The sequence below is a fragment of the Sesamum indicum genome, linkage group LG9 (assembly GCF_026168435.1).
Source record: "Sesamum indicum cultivar Baizhima isolate 11 linkage group LG9, ASM2616843v1, whole genome shotgun sequence".
Taxonomy (NCBI): domain Eukaryota; kingdom Viridiplantae; phylum Streptophyta; class Magnoliopsida; order Lamiales; family Pedaliaceae; genus Sesamum; species Sesamum indicum.
The window spans coordinates 145,388-159,634 of record NC_142665.1 but is presented as its reverse complement, the minus strand read 5'-3'; the positions used below and the strand labels follow the sequence as shown (position 1 = coordinate 159,634).

Sequence of the window (14,247 nt, the reverse complement as noted above, 5' to 3'; positions counted from 1 at the left end):
AACAAGTAAAATAAATTGAATGTTCTTGGTTTACAAAGTTGATCACAAAATTTAAATTAAAAAATAAAATAAAAATTCAAAGTGTACCAGATAGCAAAGACTGGTGGGTCCTACTCTTACAGCAAGAGTACACACACTGAAGGGTTTGGTGACAGCTCAACTGACTTTGTCTCTCACTCATACACAGCCAGCCCCAGTGGTAATAACAAGTACACTGAATTTTAGTTCTTTTATCAAAGACTTGATTTTGAATATTGGGCCACCAAAAATCTTGAGAAATCCCCTGCCCACTTCATTTCCTCTCTAATTGCTGTTTCTTTAAGCAATATAGTCAGCTCACAAGTCACCTAAACTTTCACCTTTCTCTTTCTCTATTCTCTGTTTCACCATCTCAAAGATCCAATTTTTGCTTATTCACAGTGAGTTTCTTGTTTTCTTGAGGTAAAGGGTTTTTGCTCTCTTTCTGCGTCTTCCATCTTGTTCTGCTTCGACTTCATTGCATTACCTCTCTCCCTATCTGCAATTTCACTCGATTCTCTTTCGTCTCAATCAAATTCGAGATCCCATTTTCTTGTCTCTGGAGACGAGGACCATTCTCAGATCACAGGTGATTGCTTTCCTTTTCTTGAAAAGATTTCAGTTCGATTCAGTTCTACTCTTTAAGCTTCAAGATCCATCTTTTTAGCTTAATTCTGTAGAGTAGGTGACTTAAGATTCATTTTTATGAACGCAATTTGAGCGTGTTGGAGGGTTCAGGGCTCTGCTCAAATGAAAGAATCGAATCCAACAGATCCCATTGGCCAAAACATAATCAAGCTGATAAGCAATGTGTGTTTCTCAGTGTTTGTTTTCTCTGTGCTCATATTTACTGTAATTGCCATCACCTACCAACCCCCTGACCCATGGGAGACTTCCAGAGCCCTCACTAACGTTTTCACTCAAGTCGAAAATGCCACATTTAAAACCGATAGTTCTGTGCTCAAAACTGGAGAGGATGTTGCTACCGCTCCAGTGGCAATGCCTGAGGGGTCACTATCAACTATTACGGAATCGACAATTCAGAAATCTGAAGAGGAACTTAAGACAAATGTGACCTTGAAGTCGGGTTGTGAGGATGTTTCTGTCGTGAATTGTTCTGACCCTAGAGTTTTAATCGCGATTCAGAGGTTCAATTTGAGGACATACAGGGCAATTGCGTTTTTGGATTACCAAATTCCGGTCAATGGGTCTAAGCCAGATGAGTGTGATGTGGCATGGAGGTTCAGGAACAAGAAAGAGAAGTCCTGGAGGAAGTATAGGGATTTTCGGAGATTCAGGTTGGGTTTTAAGGATGATTGTAGTTACAAGGTGATTCATCCTGGGCGCTGGCATTCTGGTATAAATGCTCGTCGTCCAAGAATTCAAGTCAATCCGTCTGGGAATTGGCAGAAGGGTAAAATTGCTCCCCCTGTTCGGGACGATGAGATCAATGACTCGATACCAGTGTTGGGATCAGATTCAGCTTTTATAAAGGGGAGGTATTTGTACTATTCAAGGGGAGGGGATTACTGCAAAGGAATGAATCACTATATCTGGAGCTTCTTGTGTGCTCTTGGTGAGGCCCAGTATTTGAATAGAACATTTGTGATGGATTTGAGTATTTGTTTGGCTTCTGCTTACACACAAAGCAACAAGGATGAAGAGGGGAAAGATTTTAGGTTCTATTTTGATTTTGAACATTTGAAAGAGGTGTCTCCAATCGTGGAGGAAGGTGACTTTCTGAAAGATTGGAAAAGATGGGACAAGAATCATAAGACGAAGATTCCAGTTAGGAAGGTTCCAAGCTATAAGGTGACACCAATGCAACTGAGGAAAGATAAAAGCTCGATTATATGGAGGCAGTTTGATGCTCCTGAGCCAGAAAATTATTGGTATAGGGTATGTGAAGGTCCAGCTGCTAAGTACATTGAGAGGCCGTGGCAAGCTCTTTGGAAATCAAAGAGATTAATGAATATAGTTTCTGCGATTAGTGGGAGCATGGACTGGGATTTTGATGCAGTTCACGTGGTACGAGGAGAGAAGGCAAGGAATAAGGAGCTGTGGCCTCATTTGGATGCTGATACTTCACCAGATGCCCTAGTTGCCAAGCTTCAGGGGACAATTGCACCTTGGAGAAATTTGTATATTGGCACCAATGAACCCTTTTACAACTTTTTCGATAAGCTGAGATCTCATTACAAAGTTCATTTGCTTGATGACTACAGCTATTTGTGGGGAAATACGAGTGAATGGTACAATGAGACAACTCTTTTGAATGGTGGCCGCTCAGTCGAGTTTGATGGTTATATGAGAGTTGAGGTGGACACCGAGGTTCTTTACAGAGCTAAGACAAGGGTAGAAACGTTCTATAACTTGACCAAAGATTGCAAGGATGGGATCAATACATGCTAAACAGGTTAAAGTGCTTATAGAACCTTTTGTATCAACTTCATAAATGTTCTTGTCATTTATCTGTAGTGTATACTTTCTTGGTCGAGCCCTTCTTCTGCTTCTAATGGAAAAGATAAATGTTGCTTCCATTTCCATATTCTTTTTTGTGCATTTTATAAAAAACCAGTGCTTTTCAGATCAACATACAACAAAATCTTTTAATGCCATTTACGCCTTAAAACGGCCATTCTTTATTCATTTAAAGGGAGGACGATCAGTAGATCATGAGGAGAGAGGGATTGTTCTCTCCTCTCTTTGCACAATATGGAGTTGCTGTCCTAACTAAGTAGCCTAAGAAGAAAATTGTCATTGCAGAGCCAATAAAATCCACCTATTTCTCTTTTTGCATCTTCCTTTCACACGTAAATGAATCTATACCACAATCTGAAAAGCTTTAACATAACTGATATTCTTGTGAATGGTCCACAAATCGATAGCTACAAGTTTTCAGTTCCAGGATCTTCAGCATTCCAATTTCTACTTGGTGCTACTTGAGTGTGCAATGGTACATACTCCTATATCAGTTGTAAAGACAGCATTTCAGTTGAGAATTAGAAAAAGAATTGCATACCATGATATTGCTTTCTCAATAGAAACATTATTCAAAAACATGTGGAAAATATCACGTTCTTGTTGATTCTCTCTTCAAATAATTCATGTCAGTTTGAAGCGGTGCTTCTTGGAAACTTCTCCAGTTTTCTTTTGTTGAGCATCTACTTATACTTGTCGGAACCTTGACTTGTTACTGCCTACCGGTATCTTTATTCATCTCTGTCTTGAGATTTGGTGAAATCATGCTTAGCATAAAAAAGTGTTCACACTACCATAAGAGTACCTCCATCTTCTCTATCAGCTCTGAGCAGTCATGGCTGATATCACAATATTTCTTGCTGAATGTTTGATAAACCCTTCTTCCACGCAAGCTGTCATAGTATCCATCTACATTCAAGAGGCCTACCTGTTTGAGATAAAAATTAACTTTTCATAAACTTTATTAAGAATACAAACCTCTTATGTAATTGCAGTTTCTGTAATATCAGAGACAAGCATAACTGTTTCCTGAAGAAGCTGGTCCGGAAAATATGATGAAGTTGAAATGAAATGTATTTCATATGTTTTATGCTTAGCACTTGTAATTTTGTTTGATCTAGATTCCTTTCACCATAAATCCTGACCCGCTTGATGTGATTTGATTTCTGTTTATGCAAAAGAATAATGTGCCTTGATCATCATCATGACTGCATATATTTGTTGAAACGTCCATGTCAGGAACCTCTATCAAGTTTGGAAGTAGTCAAATCTTGGTGGCATTATCTCATACAAGCCATTGAAAAAATGACCCCAAAAGACAGCAAGTGATAAAGATTTTTGTACTATTACTGATGTATGTTTTCCTCACAGACTCATTAGATTTTAAGACTTGTGGGAACCTGCAAACACGAATTAGGCATTCATGCACACAATTATTAGCCAAGCTTATCTTGCTGACTGCTATGGCATTTCACCATTCAAGAAAAAGCAAGTTGTGTTGACTGATGGACACTGATTTGAAGCAGAGTTGTTCCTTGTTGAACTTGAGATGTTGTCCTTGAGTTCTTTTCTGTTGTCTAGACATAAAAGCTACTAAACAAGTAAAGGGGGAGCTGTATGAGTCTATTATGACAGTTGGTGCTAAAAGGAAAAGTGTGGGTCTGTCAAAACCCGTTATATGCTAAAGAAAGAAAGCTCATTCCAAGATTTAGTACCACGTACTATACATTACTTGGGAATATTACTTTAGTGGAGAAAACCTAATGAAAATGACAATAAGATGTGAGTTGATGGATGTATGCTTCTTCAGAAGGTTCTGACACTGAAGTTAAAGGAGGCTTACTGGTTTGTTATGAATTCCGAGCTGGGAGCATGTGATCGTCTCAAGCAACTGTTGCATAATTCCATAACCCCCTTGAGAATTCAGACAAAAGAATGATTTTCTTGTTGAAGACAAAGTGGGAGTGGCCAGAAGTTATGAAAGCATGGGCCTGATGCGCCATTTCAGCCTTCCTTTGATGCATATCAGAAACCACCAGTACATCTCCTACTGCATGGCCTGATATCTTACAAAACCATTAGGATTTTGTATAAATGTTAGTTAAGGGGGAATAGTATCAATCCCACAGCTTTGAAAAAAGAATTCAAGAGTTGGATATTATAACTCTAAAAAGGGGATGGAAAGAGGTAAGAAGAATGATGAAGTAATTGCAGAAACAAGTGTAAATAAAAGATTAGGAATGTTTATCATCTTATTCCTCCAACAGATGTAGTTTATGAGAAATTGCGTCCACCATCATAAACTGTCTGAGAAACCAAACCCATAAACTAGTCATTTTCTTTTCTTTTGTAAAAGTTTGTTGGTAAGAATGTTTGGTACGTAGCGTTAGGGCGGCGATAGTAATTAATTACTATATATTAATTTCTTCACAGGGATATTAATTATAGTACAAGGCCACTGCAGAATGTAGTAACATTTTTGTGATGGATTTAAGGTATGTAGTATATGGTGATGGATCAAAATCTACCAGTCAATTTGTAGATGGAAAAGCATGCAATAAAATTAAGCTACAATCAGAGAAACATTCATTTTGATTTGACTATACAATTTTGAACAATCGTTCAGCGACTAAACGTTTGATAATTAATTTGGTTTGCTGAGATATATATATATATATAAATGTGCATATTAATTCTAGGTAGCTCGCTTTCCAAACAGCTGTTTTCTCTATAAATTCTTTCATGTTGGAAAACTTTTTGGTTCCTCCATAACTTTATATGTTCCATGCGAGGAAACAAAACTATATGCAGCGCTGCTCATCTCTTTTCAAATTTCAGCAATATGATATATGATGATTTGAAGGTGAGTTTTTGGACCTCATCTTTTTATATATCTTTTTTCCAATTAACATTTATCATCATCATCTTAATTCCTTTAATTTATATAGTTTTGTCATCATCATCAATATATATATATATATAAGATCAATGATGATCAAGATGGACTTTATATATTCTCAATCTATATTTGAAAAAGGTTTAGTCTCGACTAGAAAAATATGCATTAAAGAAAAGAAAGATGTGTTCTTAGAAAATGTTGATCATGAATTTAAATATATAACTTCCAAATTAGCAACAATTTTAGGCCAAAAGTCAGATCATGAGACGACTTTAACTTGATGACCTGTGCTTGCAGATTAATTAATTAATATATATATAGTCATACATTTCTTAATTGTTGTCTTTAATTAATTTCATCCGTATATATATAATGAATTTCTAGTTGATAAAATATATGCGCATGTTAAGTATATATGGAAAAAGTTTATTATATATATATATATATATAGTTGTTTCCATGAGGAAAAACTGGATCAAAATTAATTAATTAGAGTTAATTACATGGAAAAATACATAATGGGAATATTAGGTAGAAATTAAAAGGGCTGGTGGATGCATGGAATTAATTGATGTAGCTAGCTAGCTAGAGGAGGAATATATATATTTATATATATATATATAATTAAGTTGAATGGCCTATTAATTATCACAAAATATATAATCATCATAATCAGAGACCATATTACTCATCATGTATATATAATTTTCAGATTTGGAAACTGTAGCACCAAACAATATATAGCTATGCAATGCACCTACACATATTCATGTCTCTCTAATTAATTACATTTCATGCATTCCACGTTAAAATATTATACCATCTGCTCCCACCAAATATATATATATATATATATATATGTCTCAAACAATATTATATATATGTAAGTTTAATTTCAGCTGATAACTATAATTAATTACTATTAATATATATTAATATTAGTGCCTCAATTTCTAACTTGCTAGCTTAGCTATTCATTGATATGGAATTAGCACCAGCTGATCATAATGAACAATCCAGAATATATATATATATAAAGTACGTAGCTAGTCATGATTAATTAATAATTAGGTAGACGACATGGCGTGGACGTTGGAGTTATTGGGGGCTGCTGCATGCTATATGTCAAGATGTTGCTCCTCCTCATGATCATCTTGATGCTGATTATTGAACACATCATCATTGATCAACGAATTCAAGAAGGAAGAAAATGCATCCTCCGCACAGCAATTCATCATCATATCATCATCTTTACTACTCATCATCCCCTCAATATCATCAATCTTGTTTCTGATCAAATCTTTATTGCGAATTGCAACAGCCGCCTCTTCCTCATCCTCATCATTAGTAGTACTATTAATGCTCCCATCTCCTTTGCTCATCATTCCATTTCCATCTTTGAGGGCGCTGGCAAAAGGGACATGCTGGTGATGATAACTTGCTGAGGAAGCATAACATTGTTCTAATTTCTGGTTATGATCAATGGGATTAGGGTTTAATGGCTTGTGAGTTTTCGGGTCTATTCCTTGGCTGATCAACTTCTTGCTGAGGTGAGTGTTCCAGTAGTTCTTTATCTCATTATCGGTTCGACCCGGAATTCTTCCAGCTATTAGGGACCATCTACAAATAAATTACCAAAACAAGTGTAGCACAAAAAAGGGTGTTCATTAATCTATTAACAAAAGCAGAGGACTCACTCACTGCATCTGCATGCACCCAAAAACTAATTCATTTTTTTATTCACACAATCAACATAGACAACAACAACAGTGGGATCATAATTTACAAAGCAATAGTGGAACCCTAAATTCAGAGAGCTGCATAAATATGGAAAATGGACCAACTTAATTATGACCAGTACAAAAAGTACGTATGAGAGCTGAAGTGTTCATATATATTACCACCTCATCAGCTTCCTCAACATTATTATAAAGCCATGAAATTAATTAAAATATTACTGTCTAAATTAAGCCCATCACCATTTGATTTGTTAAACAGAAAAAAGAAAATCAACACATGCTAGCTTCTGCTACTTAACAGAGATCATATGCATATACACAATTAATACATATATGTATACCTGTTGCCGAGGAGGCGGTGTAGGCGGAGAATGAGGTCTTCTTCATCAGGGGAGATGTGGCCGCGCTTGACAGAGGGGCGGAGGTAGTTCATCCAGCGGAGGCGGCAGCTCTTGCCGCAGCGGAGCAGTCCCGCCTTCTTTGGCAACGTCCTCCACCTTCCCTCGCCTTCCCTCTTTATGTAAGCAGCCAGCAGCTCATCTTCCTCCGCCGTCCAAGGCCCCCTCTTCAGCCCCACGTTGCTGCAACATGCCACCGAATCAGCCTTCTTGCTAGAACAACCACCCCCACCCCCACCCCCTGGCGTTTGCTTTGATGGAGAAAGCTGTAATGGGCTTCTCATCTGTTTGTTTTAGTGTCACTCTCAAAATGATCTGTCTTTCTCTCTTATTTGGCTTAATATCTCTCTCTTTCTCTATCTTATTAATTAGAGGATGCATGCTGCGTACTTAATGTTCTTTCTATGGTATAATAGGTTTGTGACAGTAGTAGTAGTCATGTTATAGTTACTCACGAGTGTACAAAGTTGACAATTTTGTGCTTTAAAAGGCAACTCTTTTTATTGGTTCTGGATTGATGAAGCTCAATAATTTTATCAATGCTCTAAACCCAATTCAACCAAAAGGTGGAGTGGAACTCAATGAATCAAATTTGTGATTCCTTTATCAAAAGGGTGAAAAGGTCTGTTGTTCACCTTTGCCTTGCTTTGATGCCCAGACTTCTATATATTTTTTTTACTTTAAATATGTACCTAGTTGTTGCATATAAATAATTAAATGTATATATTATTAATGAAACGCAGTTGGGTTTTAGCATTCCCATATTGAAAAGTAAGGCTAATGATACGAAATTCAATACAGGAGAACGTAGGCCAATGCCCATGTCGTCAATCATCTCCATACACATACATACCCTTATGCAGTATGTATACTACATCACCAAACGGGTCTACCCTTTCCAAATATTGTTATGATTACCTGTCAGTCGATTTTAACAGACTAACTTTTTATATATATAGCTCGGGATTTTTTTATATAAAAGACCCCTTCATTTGGACATGGGTTTCTTGATATCTGGAAAAGTGATAAATGTGATTCCACAATTTGCACTTGAGCATCATGGTTCAAGCAAGCCATCCATACTGTGCAATGCATACATTAAATCAGCTCCTTCCATTTCTCCCCTGCCTCTTATCTCCTTCACACTGACATATAGAAGTGGAGCTACTCGACAAGCTGATTTCCCTTGCAATGATCAATCAGGTACATGATTAGCTGTGGGTTATATAAACGGCCACCCATTAGTAATTTGAATAAGCATTCATTGTAACGCTAAATTGAATAAGCATATACAAAGTACAAGAGAAAAGTTAGCTTCACGGAGTATAATTTCTTTATCTATAAATGAAATGGAGTGAAAACATAAGCATTGGCAGGTGTAGTATTCAGCTCTCACGTTTCTAAAAGAAAATCAAAGTAGTTGATAGAATAAGGTTTGAGCAATTCAGCTAGAAATACCTTTGATAAACTCATACGGGCATTGTTTGCAGCCTTATATGTTTGTATTTCTGCTCCTTATTGAAGCACCTCGCACTCTCTGTCAAGCCTTTGGACAAGACTTGTTCCAGAGCAACAACACCTTCTTGTAATGCAGCATTAATCTGCAAACGTTAGAAATGTATGTAAATAAACTTTTCCATAATGGTAATTGCTACATAACATGATGAGTTGGGATTTTTCCTTGACCATCTACGCATGTGAAAACAAGTACAATTTAACTGCTACAGCAAATAAACCATGCCAAGATAATCCAAAGTTAAGTTTCTATGACGACAATGATGCCAATCTCAGCTATTTGTAAAGTGTTCTAGCTCTGTCCGCCCCAATACTCAAGGGACTACAGATGTAGTCAATGTGGCTGGGAGAGACATTGAAACTGGTCAACCCAGATTTGAAAGTAATTTATAAAGCCAGGAAGCGGGAGATTTAGCAATTAGCACATCCCCAAGAGCTCCTGCTCATCAAATTAAATATTTCATGATCTTGGAACAAGAAACAATGAGACAGCATGACCGCAAATCTCTTTCCTTTTTAATTCATTTTGCCATATGCAGATGCTTGATGAGGAAAAGGGGTTTCCATGTAAAGCCAAAAAAAATCTGAAAACAAGCAAATGTAAGCATAGAATTACCCTTCCTTGAGCTCTGGCATTGAACTTTTGGAGTAAGAACGCTTTTGGATCCATTTGACCAGGAGGCCTCCCTATACCTACAAAAGAATTACAATTGATTTACTTATTTATAGTTGAACTCAAGGTCAACGGGCAGCGAAATTCTAAAGTTGGGGATCCAAACCTACCAATTCTTAACCGCGGAAATTCTCTATTCCCACGAAAATGATAGATCACACTTTTCAGCCTAGCAAAATGATAAAGTAAGGATCATAAAGCTCACCAAGGAGAGAGTAAAACCCACTAAAGTCTAAAGCAAGTCAAGTTATTGGTTCTTCTGAAATTATCATATATAGACCATACAGTAAATATTTCTGCAATGACAAGCATGCTAATTTTCAGGCAACATCAAACCCTACTGCTGGTGGCACCGATAATATGAATGATTAGACTCACAACTATGTTGTATCATGAAATATGCCTTGATTCAGTCAACTACTAGGAACAGTAAACTACTGCAAGAATCGGACCCAGGAACAGAAATTTGTAAGTCTCAGATAGCAATTATAAAACAAAAATTTCTTTATAGATTACGCATTAGTTGAAAGGACAGAGTCCAGGAAGACATTGATATATTGAATAAAGTGTTCTGGGTCATAAATCCTTATTCTTGTATGATAACAGCCAATGCCAACCACAACATACCAGACTGAAGGCCATGGAAGCAAATAAACAAAGTTGTTAAGCTAATGGAATTTTACACCATCTTCCTGTTAAAGTTATATCCTACGATTTCAGGCATAAAGTTTCTATTTCTTACCCATTGTGACTTCCATGATTTCCCTTAGGGTGAAGACGAAGAACCCCACAAGGTAAATCCATGTCATCATGAAACTAAAACAACAAAACATGATGCGTCAGAATTCAGAATGTAGCCAGCCAATCAAAAAGTGAGTATGGGATGCCAATTTCTCCACAAGACCGTACCACTAGCACCCGGGTAAGAGGAAGCTTATAGTAAGCTGCAAGCGGGCCACACTGCCAAAAAAATGAGAAGTACTTCAGTCACATGCCCACACACAGAGATTCTTCCTTAAGAAATTTCAATCTATTGCTTACAGATTCACCACTTAGATTCATGTAAGTCTGAGGCTTCGCCAAGAAAACTGGAACCCCATTGACGAAACCTGAAGGAAACATCCAAAATCCAGTCTCGTTATAAAAGTAAACACACAAACAAACTGATGAAGTTATAGACATAAGTAAAGTATGATTATACATAGAAATTATGTGTGACAGGCCTTTTCCAAAGATGGCTTTGCAGTGGACAGAGTCCATTGAGATTCCTTGTGATTTGGCAAATGCATCAACCAATTCAAACCCCACATTGTGTCTGGTGCCTGTGAATTTATCCCCTGGATTGCCCAAACCCACAAAAAGCCATGGTTGTGGATTCGAAAACACAGTGGAGCTGCAAAAGCAGCGCATTGGAAACCTGCTTAGAAGCATTTTTCACCGTTCTGCAACAATTTTGACGAACTAATTATAATTAGAAGAAAAAAGAGGATATCAGGTGCTCGAGGTCAAAGCTAATGGGATTTCCAGCTCGCTTGAAATGGCTCTTTCAGTTCACATGTTACTTGGTATGCTTACAGAGACATATAATTCTTATATATCATCAAAATTGCTAAAGACATGTCCATTGGCAATTCGGGACAAAAAGTCTGTGCCAGTTCACACGAAATTGTCAGAAAGGAATGCCCAAAATGAGAGGTCAAATTCACAGAAAACCTGCGGAAATAACGTACAGGAAAATCCTCAATATGAGCAATTCGAAATCTGCTCAAATACATAACAAATTAATCAAAAACTAAAAATAAATAAAAAAGCATCTATCCAAATCCCTATAGTAATCCGCTCCACGAAAAATATTGGGTTCATCCGGAATGCAATTGTAAATTCCTAACTAAGATACCTTAACTTGGGCATGCCAAAGCTTCTCACATAATTTTCCCTGAGAGAGCAGATAAAGCGAGACGGCCGCAAAATAGTAGAAGAGACGATGGCTAAAGTAAGCGGCAGGTCGGTGGTTCCCGGCGGCGAGCAGTGGCGCGTTGGTCTTTCAGTGAGCAATCTTGTTTAATCGGCAGCTGAAGAACAAAGATTGAAACGAAGACGCCTGGGGAAATGGGTGGGTCGATTTTTAACCCGACTAGTCGGGTCCAAATAAACGGGTCACATCTGTGAAATTGTTCGAGAGAAAATTGCAAGGAACCCCCCTCATTTTTTAATAATTAGAGTTAACCCTAATAACTTTGCAGTGTGGGCTTTGATTATTAACAACACTTTGTATCACTTGTTTTATATGCTATTCAGTATGGCCGCTATAATTCCTACCAAAATCATTATGGTGTGATTTGTATTTAAATTATCTCAAAAATATATAAATATTAATAGAGTAAAATATCACAATATATATGTCAATTACATAAATTAAGTAAATTTTGAAAAGGAAAAGGTACACTAACACAAAGTCGCAATATTTAGCGTTGTCCTAAAGTCATTGTTGCTTCCCAACATGCAAATATTAATGCTTGACTATTATAAATTTAAAATAAAACCTCATTAGCTCACAAATAGTGTTTATCAGATGTGTATGATCTCAATAAAATAAGGATCAATTCACAATCAAGTCGTTCGATCTTTCAAGCACATGTGGGAGTATGTATTTGAGAAACTTATATTACTTCTCAAAGTGAAATGTGATTTTTCAATGTGCGAAATGAATAAATGTGATGATTTTTAAATAATTGTAAAGAATTTGACTATTATGAAAAAATAAATTCCTCATAAAAAATTCATAATCATCATAATGTAATCATGTTAAATTAATGGGCTAAAATCACATAAAACATGACGACCAAATACGTATTAAATCACTATACTAATGAACCAAATAAAAATTAATTTAAGTAGGCACATTAAGTTGAAAAAAAAGAACTTAAATACTTTAATAATTAAAAAAAAAGTTAAAACTTGTTTTCAACAGCCCCATACTTCGAGATAAAGTTTGCAAGAGTTGTCCGAATAAAAATAGGGATGAACTTTTGTTTATATATGTATGTGCATATATATTACAAAATATAATAAATCATTATAAAATTGAGAAAATTTTATCTACCATATGAATTGAATTGCTAAAATGATGGGAATATATAGCTTAGACAAAGTTAATAGCATTAGCAATAAGAGTAATCAACTTACATAGTATGACTTGTTATCGCGTTTATAAATATTATATGAGATAGATGTGTTCAATTTATTGAAAAAATAAGACTAAGGAAATGGTCCATATAAATAAATTTTATTTGGTGTGTTGTACAAGTGATTGATTAAAAGAAACAATAGTCACGACTTGATAATATATAATTTTGTACCTATTCTTCAATGATTTGTATAATATAATAGCAATTTAATGCCAACATATTTAGAAAATATTAAACAATCCATCTTGTATATTAATGGTACTAATCTAGTGAAGTAGTTAGAGTGTAATTGACATGTATTATATGGTATATTTAGGGCTGGCAATTGTAGCAGAACTTGTTCCAGAAAATTGTAGCAGAAAATTTAAATAACATTGCAGCAGAATGGAGGTGGAAAGGAGAGAAGAAAGAGACGAGAGGAAATTCAGAAATGTTACTAATTGATAATGGTCTTTCTTACAACATTACAACTCTTTTACAAACAACTCTCAAACCATACAAAAGTGTAAGGAAGTAAGGCTGGAAAGGAATCTAACAACAAGAATTAAACAAATCCCCTAAAAACACACCCAAACCCAAGAAAAAAAATTAAAGAAGATGCTAAAAACACACCCAAACCCAAGAAAAAGAAGAACAAGTAAAATGCAACAGAGAGAAGGATTACCTTCAAGCAGACTCGTCGCCGTCCTCGTTGCCGACTTACCGTCCTTGTTGCCGTGAGTTTGGGACTAGGGTTCTAAGAGATGGATTTGGGGAAGAAATGAGAGGAGAAAGATGGAAGCCGCACTCGTCGCCGTACTCGTTGCCGACCTGCCGTTCTTGTTGCCGTGAGTTTGGGGTTAGGGATCTAGGAGATGGGTTTGGGGAAGGATTGAGAGAGGAAAAAGAAATGGAGAAGAAACAGAAAGAGAGAAAGAAAGAGGAAGAAGAAACGAGAACAAGAGAGAGAGAGTGATGGGTTTTGATTTTGACTTTTTGTATTACTCTATTATTATTATTATTATTATTATTATTATTGTTATTATTATTATTACTACTACAACTATTATTATTATTATTATTATTATTATTTTAAACCATGAGATCAAATCATAAAATTTTTTACATAGATATAGTTGAAATTAATATATGTTTACAATCTGCAAAATTTATATATTTATAAATGTTAGTATAATATTGATTTAACTATCATCTTACATTGTTGAACAACATGGGTTAATCGGGGCATCAAAATTTAGATCAGACCGTTAGATATGATAAAATTTACAAAAAAACACATTTAGTAAAGTTTTAAACTTATTGAATATACGGATGTCGATATATCATACTCGAAACA

The 14,247-nt window shown here is 35.9% G+C and overlaps 3 protein-coding genes and 1 long non-coding RNA gene across 8 annotated transcripts; 1 reads left to right on the top strand and 3 right to left on the bottom strand.

The window, feature by feature from the left end:
- The first annotated feature begins 234 nt into the window (after positions 1–234).
- On the top strand, positions 235–2,558 carry LOC105170189 (uncharacterized). Its single transcript, XM_020696829.2, has one exon. The coding sequence runs from the start codon at positions 769–771 to the stop codon at positions 2,428–2,430; it is 1,662 nt and encodes a 553-aa protein (XP_020552488.1). The 5' UTR covers positions 235–768; the 3' UTR covers positions 2,431–2,558.
- A 78-nt stretch (positions 2,559–2,636) lies between these two features.
- Positions 2,637–4,479, bottom strand: LOC105170187 (uncharacterized). Its single transcript, XR_016067590.1, has 2 exons — positions 4,343–4,479; positions 2,637–3,427 (listed from the first exon to the last, which is right to left on the bottom strand). It is a non-coding gene; the product is annotated as an uncharacterized LOC105170187 (long non-coding RNA).
- A 1,924-nt stretch (positions 4,480–6,403) lies between these two features.
- Positions 6,404–7,877, bottom strand: LOC105170190 (transcription repressor MYB6). The gene is made up of 2 exons (XM_011090844.3): positions 7,479–7,877; positions 6,404–7,018 (listed from the first exon to the last, which is right to left on the bottom strand). Exons 1-2 carry the CDS (start codon positions 7,817–7,819, stop codon positions 6,517–6,519), a joined length of 843 nt encoding a protein of 280 aa, XP_011089146.2. The 5' UTR covers positions 7,820–7,877; the 3' UTR covers positions 6,404–6,516.
- Positions 7,878–8,283: 406 nt separating this feature from the next.
- On the bottom strand, positions 8,284–13,881 carry LOC105170191 (peptidyl-tRNA hydrolase, mitochondrial-like). Of its 5 annotated transcripts, none has more exons than XM_020696834.2 (10): positions 13,576–13,881; positions 11,621–11,824; positions 10,947–11,165; positions 10,765–10,832; positions 10,633–10,683; positions 10,466–10,539; positions 9,834–9,892; positions 9,667–9,743; positions 8,994–9,136; positions 8,284–8,711 (listed from the first exon to the last, which is right to left on the bottom strand). In XM_020696834.2, the coding sequence occupies exons 3-9, from the start codon at positions 11,152–11,154 to the stop codon at positions 9,005–9,007; spliced, it is 669 nt and encodes a 222-aa protein (XP_020552493.1). In that variant the 5' UTR covers positions 11,155–11,165; positions 11,621–11,824; positions 13,576–13,881; the 3' UTR covers positions 8,284–8,711; positions 8,994–9,004. The 5 variants fall into 5 exon arrangements, with proteins under 5 accessions (XP_020552493.1, XP_020552489.1, XP_020552492.1 ...); XM_020696830.2 differs by having other exon boundaries at positions 8,284–8,750; positions 13,576–13,880; XM_020696833.2 differs by having other exon boundaries at positions 8,284–8,720; positions 13,576–13,880.
- Positions 13,882–14,247: the final 366 nt, after the last annotated feature.